The sequence below is a fragment of the Syngnathus leptorhynchus genome, chromosome 15 (assembly GCF_054491065.1).
Source record: "Syngnathus leptorhynchus isolate UIUO chromosome 15, UIUO_Slep, whole genome shotgun sequence".
Classification (NCBI taxonomy): domain Eukaryota; kingdom Metazoa; phylum Chordata; class Actinopteri; order Syngnathiformes; family Syngnathidae; genus Syngnathus; species Syngnathus leptorhynchus.
Genome location: NC_141209.1, coordinates 439397 through 454547, shown reverse-complemented (window position 1 = coordinate 454547; position 15151 = coordinate 439397). Strand labels below are relative to the sequence as shown.

Here is a 15151-nt window from a genome sequence, read left to right as displayed (position 1 = left end):
AGAATAAAACAGATCTGTTTTAGCATTTCATCTCCCTCTTGCTAATATGGTAGTAACCCTAGTGTCACAATACGAAGTGAACTGGGCAACATTGAACATATCCCAATTGAATTTTCCACAGGTGTGCTTTTATAGCATTTCATTGTTTCCTTTACACATATTATAACAGTGCAAGGAGGGAGACGAAGCCGAGAGCTTGTAGAGAGCTCCGCCCCTTCTTTGCACACACCTTTACGTTCCAAGTCTTGAAATAATCTGAGAGTCACCATTTGCATTTGGCACCACCATCACCTCATCAATCCCTTCCCAGAGCCTGTGACCATCATCTGTACGGAGGCTTGGAGTGTTGCTGGACCACAAACTGGACTGCTCTGCGAACGCTTAAAGCGGTTGGCGTCTGCATGTTGCCAATCTGTTGTGGCAAAGGTCAAGGTCCCTAAAAAAAGAGGGTCCCTAACGTGTGTGGCTGCTGTGAGTTGAGGAGTCCTGCGAGTGTGCACGGAGTGATGACAATCATGACAATGACGTGACGTCGCATTCGCGCACCATTCCGAGGACATCTGCTCCCTGTTAATCGTGACCGCAACTTTCCACTTGTTGTTTCCAATATGCTCGCAGAGACACGCACAGCTGGATGGCTGTCTGTCTGTCTGTCTGTGTGTGTGTGTGTAGGGAGGGGGGTTGTGCCAGGAATTATTAACACACATGTTGACATGTGGAGCGCACACTTCCTGTTCTGCCAGAAAAGGGGAATGAAGGTACAGGGCCAGGGACTTTGGAGACAGGCCTGGCCCCGCCCACTGCAGATAAAAGGGCTGTCGGGCAAATGTAGCCATTCACATCTTCCCTTCACAACTTTGAATCGGACATCTGCTTTCTGAGAGGACCGGGATGGATTCTTTACGCGTCGTCTTCTTCATCATCTCCACCTGGGGCCTTCTGCCAGGTGACAACACACCACTGTTGTCATGGTGATACCATCACTCCATATACACGTTCAAGTTTGATTTACTCATACATTAAAAAGGAGAAGGTATTTCATGACTTCTTTTGAAGTCGTCGCCTGCTCCGATCCTTTCCTTTGAACAACACCCAATTAGCCGTTGGGGAAACAAGGACACTGATTGTAGAATTCTTTGCTAGTCTAGCTTGATGTACAAGTTGTTAGGAATTGCTCGGCAGCCCGGAATCTCTCGCTCTCTCTCTCTCTCTCTCTCTCTCTCTCTCTCTCTCTCTCGCTCTCTCTCTCGCTCTCTCTCTCTCTCTCTCTCTCGTCATCATATATTATTGTGCTTTGGCCGCAGGGCAGGGTCTGGATGGACTGCGGGCAGGTCCGTCTGGTACTTTCATTCATTTTTACTAGGAAACCACACTGTCTGTCGTAAGACATGCCGAATGTGGCTTGGCATTGTCTTGCCCGAATAAGCAGGGACATCTGCTTGGAGATGGGCAGAACCTGGATTTACTTTTCAGCAGATGCCATACAATACCATTGCATGACAGATGCTAGCTTTTGAAAACAATGAAGCTGGTCCATTTCATCTTTGGATTTTGGACACATTTAGATGAGCTGCTCACCAATCATTTGGTTAATAATTGCTGAATCTGTTTTTTTGGGAAAAATCCCTTCTTTTGTCATACATAAACAGGGCCTCATTTCCAATTGACATTGTAGAATCATCCAGTATGTTACGATTCAGTTGCTGGTACGCTGTGTAACATGTCTCGAAAATGTGGAGGCACTGCACACTTGTCTAAAGGCTGCTGCGGGTGATCAGTATTTGTCATTGGCAATGAAAGGCATCGATGCTTCGCCATGGGAATCGGCCAATCACGACTGGAGCGCCGTTAATACACGCGTACGCACGCTCATCGACGGTTATTCTACGTGTCGTCGGGCTCACTCAACTTTTGTGTTCATTTCTGTGTGTTGCCACAACAGGAGTCAAAACGTTGTTGTCAACTGACATTTTATTGAATTTGCTTCCACACAAAAAGCTGATGAGGTCATGACCACCAAACAGGACAGTGACAGGGAGGGGGGGGGATAGATAGCAAGGCCCTTGATTTTAGGGGGAAATTATTCAACTATTCACCTGTGTCGAAAGTGATGTAATATGACTGGGTTTTCCCTTCACCGCGGTGCACTCCATCCTACTGAGGATAGTAGCTTTCTTTTACTATAAGTATAGGTTGATTAGTTGAATGACAGGATAGGCCCCTCCATTGCAGTAGTTGCCGTTGAAGTCGTCCAGGTCCAGAGACTTGACATAGGCTCCTCCAAAGCCTTCAGTTGTGATGTAGTCAACCTGAGTGGGCCACAGTAAAAACATGAAGCACTTAGTGAGGGACAGAAGAAACCTCCTGATAATTGACTACCTTGCTGATAATGGTCTCCTCGCTGTCAATATGAACTCCTGGTGGGTTGTTCTGGCACACCTGCAAGTCAGGTAGACATCTTGACATCATGTCTTCTCATTGGTTGGGATGATTCATAGTCTCAAATGTTACCTCATATTTGGCCCATACATCGGGAAACTGGACAATGGGGCCCGCCACATTCCCGATGCCATACGTAGCTATTCCCATGTTGAGCTTTACTGCCGGTGCTCCCGCAGTAACAAAGTACTCCATTGCAGCTCTCTAAAACACAACAACAAACCTTCATACACCGGAGAAGAGAAATCAGGGCAAAATGACAGCCCACTCTCCATTTATTAGCTAAAAGGCCAATTGAAGGAGAAGCATCTTTGGGTTCATTCAAACAAATGACAGCCCACTCTCCATTTATTAGCTAAAAGGCCAATTGAAGGAGAAGCATCTTTGGATTCATTCAAAGTGCCGCAAAGAAAAAAAATAATAATAATAAATCATGGACAAAATTCCATCATGGTGCTGACTTACCGCATTGGGAAATAGTGGTGGATTTCCTAGGTCTACTTCAAAGGTCATCACATTAAAGAAGTCGACAATTCTGTGTATAAGACACACATGAGTTATTGGTGGTCTTTCAACAAAGCTGCCAAACAATATTTGTGTTTACCCGGCAAGGTTCGAGATTTCATAACTTTTGGCAATGTCGGCCATCACACCAGAGACGCTTGCGGTGAGCAGTTTGTATTGCAGCTTATCCTTCAATTCCTGTTCAGGAAAATGCCATTGTCAAGTCTTTGGCAAACACAAAGCAATTTTCCTCCCCGCTTCGAGGAGGATAGTTTCAAGATCTGACCTGCATGAGAAGTGTGAATTTATTCTTGTCGCCTGGTTGACTGAGGGTGCCGTACACCCACAAGACGTTTACGCCATCAAACGTCTGAGCATTCACGATGGCCATTATAGAATCGATCAAAATCAGTCTGTTTTGGATTGTGAATCTGAGGGGGGAAAATCGTACTATTTTCGTGTCACGCATCCTTAACGTGATGATTTAATAACCAAATCCATTGCATTGCACTGCGCCTCCACACGGAAGCACTATAATACAGAGTGCTGCTTCATCAACAACTATAAATGTCTTTTAAGATGCACAATTAGTCCTTCTATGCAGTGGATAAAGAATATATACCTGGGAGTGTTGTCGTCGTTTGTCAACACGTGCAGTGTTTGTGGTCAAATATCCAATGCTTCCAACGACAGCTAGCCATGCCATGCCAACGGGTCAATGGCCTTTATTGTACTTTGATTGCATGAAGGTCATCTAAGGAAGTGAGTGAGTGTATGTGGCTCTTTGAAAGTGCAGCTTTCGAGTCGACTTCAGCTAGCGGCGTCTGTCCTGAAACCGGTCTTACGACGACTCTTATTTGGCAAAAACTGGGAACATGGGGTGGAAATTTGTTCAATTTGTTTTGTGACTTACATCTGGCTGTCAGCCGTGGTCAGATCGACTTCAAGAAAAGTTTGAAGGTCGGGATTGCTGTCGGAACGAACAAGATTCCATGTTATTCTTCAACATATTCATAGACAAAACAAAAAAAGTGCTCAAAGTCTGACCTGCTAGTTTGAGTGCGGAAGGCTACAACGGAAGTCTCCGTCGACTCATTCAAGCTCACGGTAAATCCCGTAGGCTTGACGGAGCTAAAGATGAGGTGCGTGCACAGGTCTGCATCAATGTCAGGGTCAATGTGAAAGGGGTTCGGTCCAACTTGAACCGAGGTTTGCTGATAGACGCACACCAGTCTGCTTTGTGCATCACCTGAAACGGCAAAATCGCCAGCAATAAAGCAGAAGGGGAACAAGCACAGCACATTTGCTCCCATCTGCCAATAATGGAGATCGAATTCTACAAAGAATCGTCTGCAAATGATTACGTGACGTAAACTTACCCAAGCTGACTGCCAACAGACCTTGAAAGGAATTGACACACCTAGTCACAAGTGTCAAGGCTACCAGGAAGCTTTGCAATGGTGCGCCTTACCTGCCAGAAGAATGAGCTTCTGCATCTTGTTGCCGGAAAGACAAAAAGCGCTCAGTCCAAACAGCCAAACGAGGAGAGTCGCTCACAGTAGAGCGCCCAATAGGCCTTTACCAAAGGTGCGGGATGACTGACTGAAAAGGATGCAAACAAAAACAAGCAATTTGATGACAACTTTCATTCAACACGCTGAGATGTTTCCAAACGTCTTCATGGCCTTGGTACCTAACCCTTTTAGCCTGTGAAGCTCTAACATCTCTTTTTTTTTTTTACCCCCTTAATTTTCCCAATGCATTTCAATCCCTCATCCTGCATCGGTGACTTACCAGCTGGAGGAAAGCTGCGGGTGTCTCTCCGTGGAGAAGTGACCTTTGAGTCGGAGATGGTGGCAAATTTATTCGCCGACAGGGTGGGTGGGGCAAACGACAAAGTTAAAGAAGGAATTCTAATTGGGTCAAGATGCCAATCAGTGAATTATTTTTCATTTTAATTGGAGTCAAGGAAGTCAACTTAAATGTCAACACGTGTTGAGTCAGTAGCTTGGAATTTGCAGGTGCACACGCGCCCTAGAAGAGCGGTCATTAACCTTGTTCGAGGTACCCAACCATTCACCGACCCAACCCCTCTTTAATGAAAAATCAAATTCTTGTTTTCAAACTCAAGACATCAATGTTTTGTACTGGTGCACCAAATGTAATAATTTAGGTTAAAAAAAAAATAAAAAAAAGCATCCCCGGGTTCCAACCTGCAATTAACATCAGTGTGTGAAGATTTGGCTGGAAAGTTGTCACTTTGCTTTTAATTGAGAAAATTGCACCTCACTCACCATTAGATGATTATAAAGCGGCCTGACCTGAAAACACACACTTTGCTTTTAATTGGGAAAATTGCACCTCACTCATCATTAGATGATTATAAAGCAGCCTGACCTGAAAACACACACACACACACACACACACACACTTTGCTTTTAATTGGGAAAATTGCACCTCACTCATCATTAGATGATTATAAAGCGGCCTCACCTGAAAACACACCCACATTGACACACGTTCACTTTCGTTTGCTTCATTTTATTCCATTTTATTTTGAACGTGCACGTCCTTGCACATTTCTCATCCGATATAGTCGATTCCCATTTCAAAATATTCCAACCTGCATGTCACCCAGGGTACAATTCTTTATTGTTTTGACAAACGTTTGACAATTTGACAGTTTTCAACCCAAAAAGTTCCATTCATTTCCAACGGCACATTCAACATTTCCCATTTCCATGGCTCCTCTTTGAAATTGCCACGTGGCAAAAAGTCTGGATTTTCTCCATTAAAATCCAACATTTAAAAATGTATTTTGATTTATTTGAATTTTTCTCTTCGATGTTTGCACTTTTTGGAGCAATTCAAACCATTCCAACTTCATGGATTGATTCCAAACGTTCAATTGTTTTCCTATTTCTGAACCGTGGCTGTCCAGCTGCCCCGCAGCGCTCCTAGCTAGAAATATTATGATTAGTCTCAAAAATCTCAAGAAGTTCCCAAGTTGGCTCAAGTCACATCTCAAGTATTTTGGATTCACCTTGGAATTTCACACTTTCTAGGACATGTCATGGCAACCAGAGCTAAAATTGGATCTACTTTGTGTTAAGAAGATGTGTTTACATGATGGTGTTTAACTTTCTGTGTTTATGTTGTTGTTGTATGTTTGTGCTCCTCTCCTGTCTCTGTACGTATGGCGGCAGGGCGGTGCGCGTGCTTTAACCTGGACACCAGGCCAGCGCAAATCTTCCGAGGCTGGGAGGAGAGCCACTTCGGCTACACCTTACGACAATACAGCGCGCAAGGACGACAGTGGTGAGGAGCGCCCGGCCTCTTCTCCTTTGTCTTCTCCTTGTCTTGTCTTCTGCGTTTTCGCCTGGCCTGGCCTGGCCTGGCCTGGCCTGGCCTGGCCTGGCCTGTCTTTTTTTTTTTCCGTTGCCGTTGAATTCTTCTTTGGGCTGACATCCCGGCAGGGAATGTTGCTCTCCCGCCAAGGAAAATTCCTTGACAGACAGCTGGACTCAATAAGATGACCTGCGCGTACTCCACGTGGTCGGTCACCTTCTTCTTCGTCGTCTCCCTGATAGTGTTTACTGTGACGGGAAGGGCGGCGATGCCCCGCAGTGCGTCGTGGGACAACAAGCGCCAGTTTTATGAGTAAACAGGAAACGCCATCAGACCTAATGGGCCTAATTGTCCTTAATGATGAGATGCGGTGTCTGACTCATTTTCAGGATTACACCTACACACACACAATACAAAGACGTACGCACGCACGCATGCCCACACGTGCACACAATACAAAGACGTACGCACGCATGCCCACACGTGCACGCGACGACCTCCTCGCTTTATCAGTGTGCGCACGTGTGTGCAGGCTCCTGGTGGGCGCCCCCCTGGCCTGGACGGACGACCAGCAGACGGGTGACGTCTTCAGGTGTCCCATGGACGACCAAAGCGCTTTGAACTCGGGCAGCCCCTGCAGCCGCCTGCACCTGGGTGAGCAACAGGCCCCCACCCCGTAGATCTGCCGCCGCTTATCCTACCATTTGTTGACTCGCTGTCACACTGAGCAGGAAACGTATCCGTGGACAACGTGCTTGCGCCGCGCAAAAGCGGGATGAGGTTGGGAATGACGCTCACCGCTGATCACAAGGACGGAAGCTTTGTGGTAGGTAACCCTCCTCTCACTAGGTTGGTTTATCAGGAACAACAATGATGTTCCCCGGGTCGGTATGAGGCCTATATGATACATACATAGGTATTTCTTTTCATCTGGTTTTTGGTCCCTACTGCAACGGTCGGCAGCCACCGGTCCGAGGACCGGTATCAGTCACGGGCTATAAAGAAATTCTTGAGAAACATTCACACATAGTTTGGACACACCAAGCTGGTCAATCTTCAGACCGTCCTCTTTTGAACTGTCTTGTCCCACGTCCTTCCTCCACAAAATGACCGTTTGGTCACTGGAACGGAATATCACCTAAGGTGCTAACACACCATCAATGACACGCTACCACGCTAAGATGATCAAACCAAATCATTGGAAGGTGAATTGGCAAGATGCTATCCCGCTATGATGCAACACGGCTAACCACACGGTGACACCTTTGTGCGGTCAGACGTGCGGCCCGCGCTGGTCTCATGAGTGCGGGAGCTCCGTGTACACATCGGGAGTCTGCACTCACGTGGGAGCCGGCTTCCAAACGCTGGAAACTGTCACGCCCGCCTTTCAGAGTAAGTGCGTACGGGTGAGTTGGTCTCTCTTGTGCGCTCTCTGTTTTTCTGCATTTTTACACGCACGCACGCACGCACGTCCGTCTGGTGCGAGTCAGGGTGCGAGACGTTTGTGGACCTGGTGATGCTGGTGGACGGTTCCAACTCCATCTACCCATGGACGGATGTCACAGACTTCCTGGTCAACATTCTGCGCAAGGTTAACATCGGCCCCGGGCAGACGCAGGTCAACCTCTTTGTCCATCCTCTTTGTTTGCCCGCCCCGCCATCCCGGACCTTCTCATTCTTCTCATCATCTGCCCTTCCCCTTCTTCCTAGTCTCCCCGTCCTCCGTGCATTTGGGTCTTTTCTGTCACCGTAACAAGGGCGTGTGGCCGCACAGGTTGGTGTGGTGCAGTATGGCTCCAGGGTGGTTCACGAGTTCCGCCTGGGTGAGCACCAGACAATGGATGAGGTCCTGCAGGCGGTGGCTGACATTAGACAACGAGGAGGGGAGGAGACCCGCACGGCGTTAGCCATCAGCATGGCCGGGTTCGTTACTCTCCTTGCGCATCGCGTTGCGTCTCTTTGTGTGTTGTGTACCATTCGTGTATTTGTGCGTGCGTGCGTGCGTGCGTGCGTGTGTGTGTGTTATCGTTGCTCAGGTCACAGGCATTCAAGCGCGGCGGCCGTCCCGGTGCTCACAAAGTTTTGGTGGTAATCACAGATGGAGAATCTCACGACAGTCCTCAGCTCGATGACGCCGTCACACGCTGCAAACGCGACAACGTCACCATGTACGCCATCGCGGTGAGGCCCCGAGACAAAACAGTCAATCCAAAAACAGCAGCACACTCTAAACGCAACATCATCATGGTAACGCAACAGACAACATGTGGGCAGTTACACACACAACCAAAAGCGACAGCACCTCCTGTGTGCCTTCCTCCATGCTAGCACTTTCCGTGCGTTTGCCAATGCAGAAGCACTTCCTGCGTGACTTCCAACATGGTGGCACTTTCTTGTTTTGAGGTTCTGGGGTATTACAACCGCCGCGGCATTGACCCGTCGGCATTCCTGAAGGAGATCCGCTTCATCGCCAGCGACCCGGACCAGGATCACTTCTTCAACGTAACGGATGAGGCGGCGCTCAAGGACATCGTGGACGCGCTGGGAGAGCGAATCTTCTCACTTGAAGGTAAGCGGTGAACAAAACCGAGCAGATGAACGCCGGCGTGTCTCCGCCCTCAGCAGCCGCTCTGGTGTTTATCAGGAGGCGACGGGCTGGGTCGAGGCTTCGGCCTGCAGATGGCACAAGCGGGATTCTCCTCACACCTCCTGCAGGTGAGTACGAATCATTCCGATGCGTACGCTAAAATGGATTGCGACGTCCACCAGGTTGTGTCACTTGGCCCAAACCAAAAGCCAAATCCACCGCTAATGTTCATTCCTGCATATCGGTGCGACGCGTCTGTCTGTCTGTCTGTCTGTCTGGAAGGCAAAGTGACAGGTTCTGGACGACAATCCAGACGTTTCCTGGACGCAGCCGTTTGCACTGGAATGAAGCGTCTCCACGGCAACAGCCGAAAGATTCCTGAGTTTTGGCGCTTGGAGGGTGTAGGGTATCGCGCACGTGGAATCGGTCAAGGCGAGCGCCGACGTGGAAAGCAGATGTTGGACGTGCTCCCGGCGTGCGTGAGCCGAGCAGAACGTTTGTCATCCTGCTCCAACGCTCCAGAACATTCCTTTCGCACTTTTCCTAGCGACCCCTACAACAGAAACTTCACGTCATTGGCGTCTGCTTGCCGTTGGATGGCAATCGACATTGCCCCATCCATCCATCCATCCATCCATCCATCCATCCGTCCCTACTGGCGCCCTGCAATTGCAGGACAGACACAGAAAAAAAACAACAACACTCGCTAGCACATCTAGAAAAACAATCGTTGTCATGACGAATGTTACGGCGCGCTAACCACGTGTTTCCCACACAGGACGGCCTTCTGCTGGGCGCGGTGGGTGCGTACGACTGGAACGGCGCTGTGCTCAAGCGCGACTCACGCGGCGGAAGTCTCCTTCCCGACCTGTCGGCGTACGGTGAGCAGTTCCCCCAGGAGCTGCGAAACCATGCCGCCTATTTCGGTACAACGCGACGGTGGCGGGGGCGACGCGAGCGGCTGTCCGGCGCTGACGCTGCCACCTCTGGCAGGATACTCTCTGGGGTCACTGGTGGGCTGGCACGGGTCGGAGGTGCTGCTTGCGGGAGCGCCCAGGTTCAACCACACCGGCAAGGTCGTCGTCTTCACCTTGGATCCCCGTGCAAATGTCAACGTCCTGCAGGCGCTTGTGGGAGAGCAGGTCAGACTCCGCCCCCAAACGGGACGACATCATCAGAGTCTGAGGAAACCGTGGCATTGCGTGTGTGTTCCTCAGATGGGTTCTTACTTTGGCAGTGTGTTGTTGTCAATGGACGTGGACGGCGACGCGCAGAGTGACCTCGTCCTCGTGGCGGCGCCCATGTACTGCAGTCACGATGCGCGTGAGATGGGAAAAGTTTACGTCTACAAACTCACCACACGTTCACAGGTACACACACTAGTCCACACATCTCCACGTATACACGTACAGGCAAGCCAACACCTGTATGTGCGGTTACTGTGGCAGGCTTTGTTGGTGTCGCACGGGGCTCTGCTTCCGTCACCTTCTCTCGATTCCCGCTTTGGCGCAGCACTGGTCCAGATTCCTGACGTGAACGCGGACGGCTATAACGACTTGGCGGTGGGCGCGCCGCTAGAGGATGACCATCAGGGAGCGGTCTACCTGTATCACGGCCACCATAGGAGCCTTCAAATGCGCCCCACACAGGTGGGAGCTAGAACGGAAGCATTTTTCTATGGTTACCATTGTGTGTGATGCAAATTACAATGGCGAATCTTCCGTGTCCATGGTCAGCGCTTTTCCGCTGCCAGCCTCGACTTGGGACTCAAATACTTTGGGCAAAGTCTTGATGCCGCCAAGGATGGCGACGGCGACGTGAGCGTGGCCATCGGAGCGCTCGGAGCCGCCGTGGTCGTTCGGTTAGTGTGTGTGCGCAGGCGTGACGTGCGGCGTGACGTGCGGCGTGACCACGCCCACCCGCTCTCACCCCTGCACAGGTGTCGGCGGGTAGTGCGTGTGGAACCCACACTAACGTTCGAGCCCGAGAAGGTGAACGTTTTCCACAAGGACTGCTGGAGAGGAGGGAGAGCGGTCACTTGCATGGTCGCCAGGGTGTGCCTGCAGCTTCGCGACGTGGCCTGCACGCATGCCGGCATCGCACGACACGTCGTCGGTATGTGGTGCATTCGGCATTTTGTCCATTTCTCACAAGTAGGACAGTTTGGTGTTTGAGGAGTGACCAGAGTACGCTAGGACAGCAGCTGTATCTTACGAGTCATCTTTTTTCCACTGCTTCTGGCAAACTTTTGACTTTTAAGTGACATCACCTAGTTTGGATGTCAAGTTGACACGTTCACCCTGAAAACATCTGGACCGCATCAGACACGTGCACATACACGCACACACACACACACACACACACACACAGCACATATTGATAGACAATTGTGCACACGCACATACGTGCACACAAAGAAAAAACCCTGTGACTATTAACACCAGACTCCGCCCATGACTCCGCCCCTTCAGCTGTACGTTACCATCTGAATTTGGACGAGAAACGAGTTCCTCATCGCGCTGTTCTTGATGAACGCGAACGTCTTCAGACGCAAACCATGACCCTGACGACAGGAGGTCAACAATGCCAACGACACGCCTTCACAGTGCAGGTCGCATGCACACACGTGCACGTAGACCCGCGAGCCCACAATGACGCAACAGTCTGCGATGTCCTTTGAATAGGACACCATGGATTACAGCCGTCCAATCGCGGTGGGGCTGGAGACGGGGCTATGGGCTTCCGACGACGGGCCGATGCTGGACCCCGATTGGCCCAGCGCGCTGAAGGCCGAGGTGAGGTCGACGCTCCCCGGATGCCCCTTTGACCCATCATTAGCATGTTGATGCTCCAACGCTTGCTTGATCGAATGCTAATGGCAAACACAAACAGCCTTATGTAGCATTTAGTTGAACATTTTGCTTCAATTCCCTGAGTATCAAGCTGCTTGTCTCTGTTCTTTCTGTTGCAGCTTCCATTTTGGAACGGTTGCACACATGAAGAAGCCTGCGTTCCAAACCTCATCGTTGAGAGTTACACCGACCTAACAAGTGTCCAGTGAGTCACGCACGCACGCACGCACGCACACACACATACATGGTCGTACACATGCAAAGAGTAAAAAGTGTAAACAGCGTTAGTGTGTGTGTGTGTGTGTGTGTGTGTGTGTGCGTAGACACTTGTGCGCTTCCTCAGAGGGGTCGTGGCGGCTGGCATGCCTCCAGCAGGGGGCGGCGCTGGGGGCCGGCGGCAGCGCGTGGGTGATAGAGACACGGCGGAGGAGGGTGGCACTCTTCACCCGCCTGGAGAACCACGGAGAGAACGCCTACGGAACATCCGTCCTGCTCTCCACATCGCCAAACCTGATCTTTGCCGGCTTGGTCGTCAAGGTAATCGAAAGGTGGCTCTCCGCTGGGAAGGCGGAAAGGATGAAGGGTTCCCTTCCAGACCGCCAGATTGCTCACAGGGATTTCTCTGGGCCCGACAGGACCAGTCAGACATGCAGCTGGAGTGCTTCCCACAGGAAAACAATCAAAGCAGATGTAACATCAGCGCACCTCTCATGAAGGCCTCGTCTCAGGTATGTCAGGTCAGATCAGGACAGGACAGGACAGGACAGGGGTGATGGTGACCTGTCCCTTCAGTCTATGCAATGACTTTGTCCGGTGACCGAGGTTGATGATGTCCCCGCCCTGATCAAAATCAGACAAATGTTTGTTTTACTCGTCCAGGTATTTTTCCGAGTGGAGTTTGAGTTCAGTTCTTTGGTCTTTCTGGACCACGTTCATATCGCTGTGGCAGCCAGCAGGTGAGACCACACATGCACACTCTCACTAAAGTATGCATGAACCCACTCACTCACTCAAATATGAGTGTGTGTGTGTGTTTCAGTGAAGGCAAAGAGGCTTTTCCCGAAAACAACAAAAACGACATCATTCTCCCTCTCAAATACCAAAGCGAGCTCCTCTTCACCATGTCAGTCATTCACGCGTTCGGCATACCCCTGTCGACCGATCAAATGACAGATGGTCTCTCTTATCAGAGATCGACGCCCCTCTCGCTTTGTGATCCAATCAAAAGACGACGACAAGGACGACGTCTTCCCCACCTTCAACGTCTCCTTCTACGTACGGCTTTAGTTTTCATTCCACATGCAATTTGCATATTGCACGTGCCGTTATCGTGATCATTTTTTTCAATATACTCTACGCCTCTAAAGTCCATGTATAGACTGTCAATGTGCGTCTCGCTTTCAGCTGGAGAACCTGTCCTGGTTCCCTGTTGAGGCTGTGACGTTCAGGGCTGACCTTTGGGCCGTGAGTCTCCACGGCAACCGTCTGCTCAGCCTCAGCCACTGCGGCTTGGACCGGAACGTGGACGGCGGCCGAGACCGAGACCAGGTGCGTTCCTCAGCCCCGCTGGTCCGGCTGTGGACTCATTTCCACCTCCGTATCCGCAGGCAGCCGCCTCTTGCGTCCTGACGCAGCCCGCCACGAGCGATCACGCCACGGCGGAGGACCTTACACGCCTGACGCAGATGGTTAGTCTATGTGTGTAGGATGCGTGTCCCCAAATGATGCTCTTTACGTACGTGTATGTGTCCAGAATCAGAGTAACAGTGCGTGCGTGACGGTGCAGTGCATTGTACGTCTTCCCGCCTACAAGCGGGTGAAGTTGACTCTCGGAGGAAGACTCCAGCGACCGGTCCTGCAAAAGGTCAGTCGCCTCCGGCCTTTTTCGGCGACTGAGCGACAATAGGCACCTCAAAAGATATTCTGCGTGTCTGCCCTTTAGGTGGTCTTCAAGACTCTTGAGGTTTTGGTCAGTGCACATGTCCACTTGGATACCTCCAGTTCTTTCTTCTTGCAGGAGGAGCGTCCAGTCAGACAGGTGAGGCTGTTATCCATCTGTAGGCACAGCTATGGCGCCATCTTTTGTCCAAAACAATTTGAACACACAGAAGCTTAAAATAAGGGTGTGTTTGACGTACGTCACGTCACGTCACGTCACGTCACGTCACGCCACCTCACCTCACCTCACCTCACCTCACCTCACCTCACCTCACCTCACCTCACGCATGTGGTGTGCAGTCCATCTCCATTCAGAGCAGATGACACCGTAAAGAAGGCTCTCGTTCGTGGCTCTCTTTGAACTAACGGCGCTTCACTTAAGCACGAGTTCCCGTTTGTGTGATGTTGCGCAGACGGTGGTGGAGCTGATAAAGGAGCGGGCGTCCGAAGCCATCTTGGTGGCTGTTTTCCTGGGCAGTTCAGCTGGAGGCTTTCTCGTGCTGGCTGTCATTGTGCTCGCGCTCTGGAGGGTGCGTACCTCCGTGTGCACACGCACGCACGCACACACGCACGTGCGCGCATTTGTTCACTAATGTGCTTGCGTGTGCAGCTGGGCTTCTTCTCCAGAAAGAGGCGCAATCAGGAGCAAACAGAGTCAGCAGCTAATGGCAAGCCAGGAGAGGGACTGTGATGGCATTTCTAGTCTTTGAGATGGGGCGGCCATCTGACCTTGCAGCGCCATGGCCACGCCTCACGTAGTTACTTCTATGAAGATGGCCACTAGGGGGGCTCCCTATTGGCTCCCGGCAGCCATATTGGCTACCCATTTGGCTGACGTTCGCAATGACCATTGATGTCAGCTCAGCAGTTCATTTTCGCAACGGGCGACTTCAGCTTTCGCAGTTAGCATTTCAATCCGATAAGAAAGGTTAGCTTGCTTTCATAGCGGCATTGCTTTGCTGGAGTCATTAGCACTGTTGGATTGCGACAAGACAGCCCTAAAGCCAAGCCCGCGTCGTGCTCCTCGGTGAATCATTGCAAGTCGGAGCCTCCGAAAGCATCCGGATCACTTTAAGATTGAAGAAAGAAGACCTGTCCTGTCTTCCTGTTTGAAATATTGGTCATACATCTTTTGCTTTTAAAAATAAAACCTATTCTTGTCGACGTTGGTATTGTCGGGGTTATTTCTTTCTTATGATTACCTTTGTTTGTATATCTTGAAATGATTTCTATTTTGATATGTCTTTTGTCTGGTGAGTTGTCATTTGACCTGCGCTTGAAAAACAATAACCAAACGTACCGTCTGTTGAAGACATCGTGGGGACATGGAGAGTGAATACGTGTTAACTCTCCTTGTCTGCGGGGTCACTTTGACCCCATTCTATGATTAACGTCTCCAAATGAATGATTGAAATGAAGGCAAGTGGCTGAACATCAAACGGAACAGGTGATCTATTTTCAGTGTTCCGTACAAGTTGTCTGC

The 15151-nt window shown here is 50.3% G+C and overlaps 2 protein-coding genes across 2 annotated transcripts; one reads left to right on the top strand and one right to left on the bottom strand.

Moving 5' to 3' along the window:
- Positions 1-891: 891 nt before the first annotated feature.
- On the top strand, positions 892-14777 carry LOC147044850 (integrin alpha-11-like). Its single transcript, XM_085931327.1, has 30 exons — positions 892-946; positions 6150-6261; positions 6824-6945; positions 7023-7117; positions 7569-7683; positions 7782-7909; positions 8066-8214; positions 8328-8472; positions 8695-8860; positions 8936-9006; positions 9657-9804; positions 9872-10020; positions 10096-10248; positions 10327-10527; positions 10615-10739; positions 10818-10993; positions 11350-11489; positions 11563-11673; positions 11850-11935; positions 12054-12267; positions 12366-12458; positions 12610-12686; positions 12770-12853; positions 12921-13005; positions 13135-13278; positions 13338-13418; positions 13484-13594; positions 13673-13768; positions 14082-14198; positions 14279-14777. Exons 1-30 carry the CDS (start codon positions 892-894, stop codon positions 14357-14359), a joined length of 3630 nt encoding a protein of 1209 aa, XP_085787453.1. The 3' UTR covers positions 14360-14777.
- Positions 1954-3852, bottom strand: LOC147044851 (acidic mammalian chitinase-like). The gene is made up of 7 exons (XM_085931334.1): positions 3566-3852; positions 3230-3374; positions 3044-3141; positions 2905-2974; positions 2512-2643; positions 2380-2439; positions 1954-2309 (listed from the first exon to the last, which is right to left on the bottom strand). Exons 2-7 carry the CDS (start codon positions 3332-3334, stop codon positions 2181-2183), a joined length of 594 nt encoding a protein of 197 aa, XP_085787460.1. The 5' UTR covers positions 3335-3374; positions 3566-3852; the 3' UTR covers positions 1954-2180.
- Positions 14778-15151: the final 374 nt, after the last annotated feature.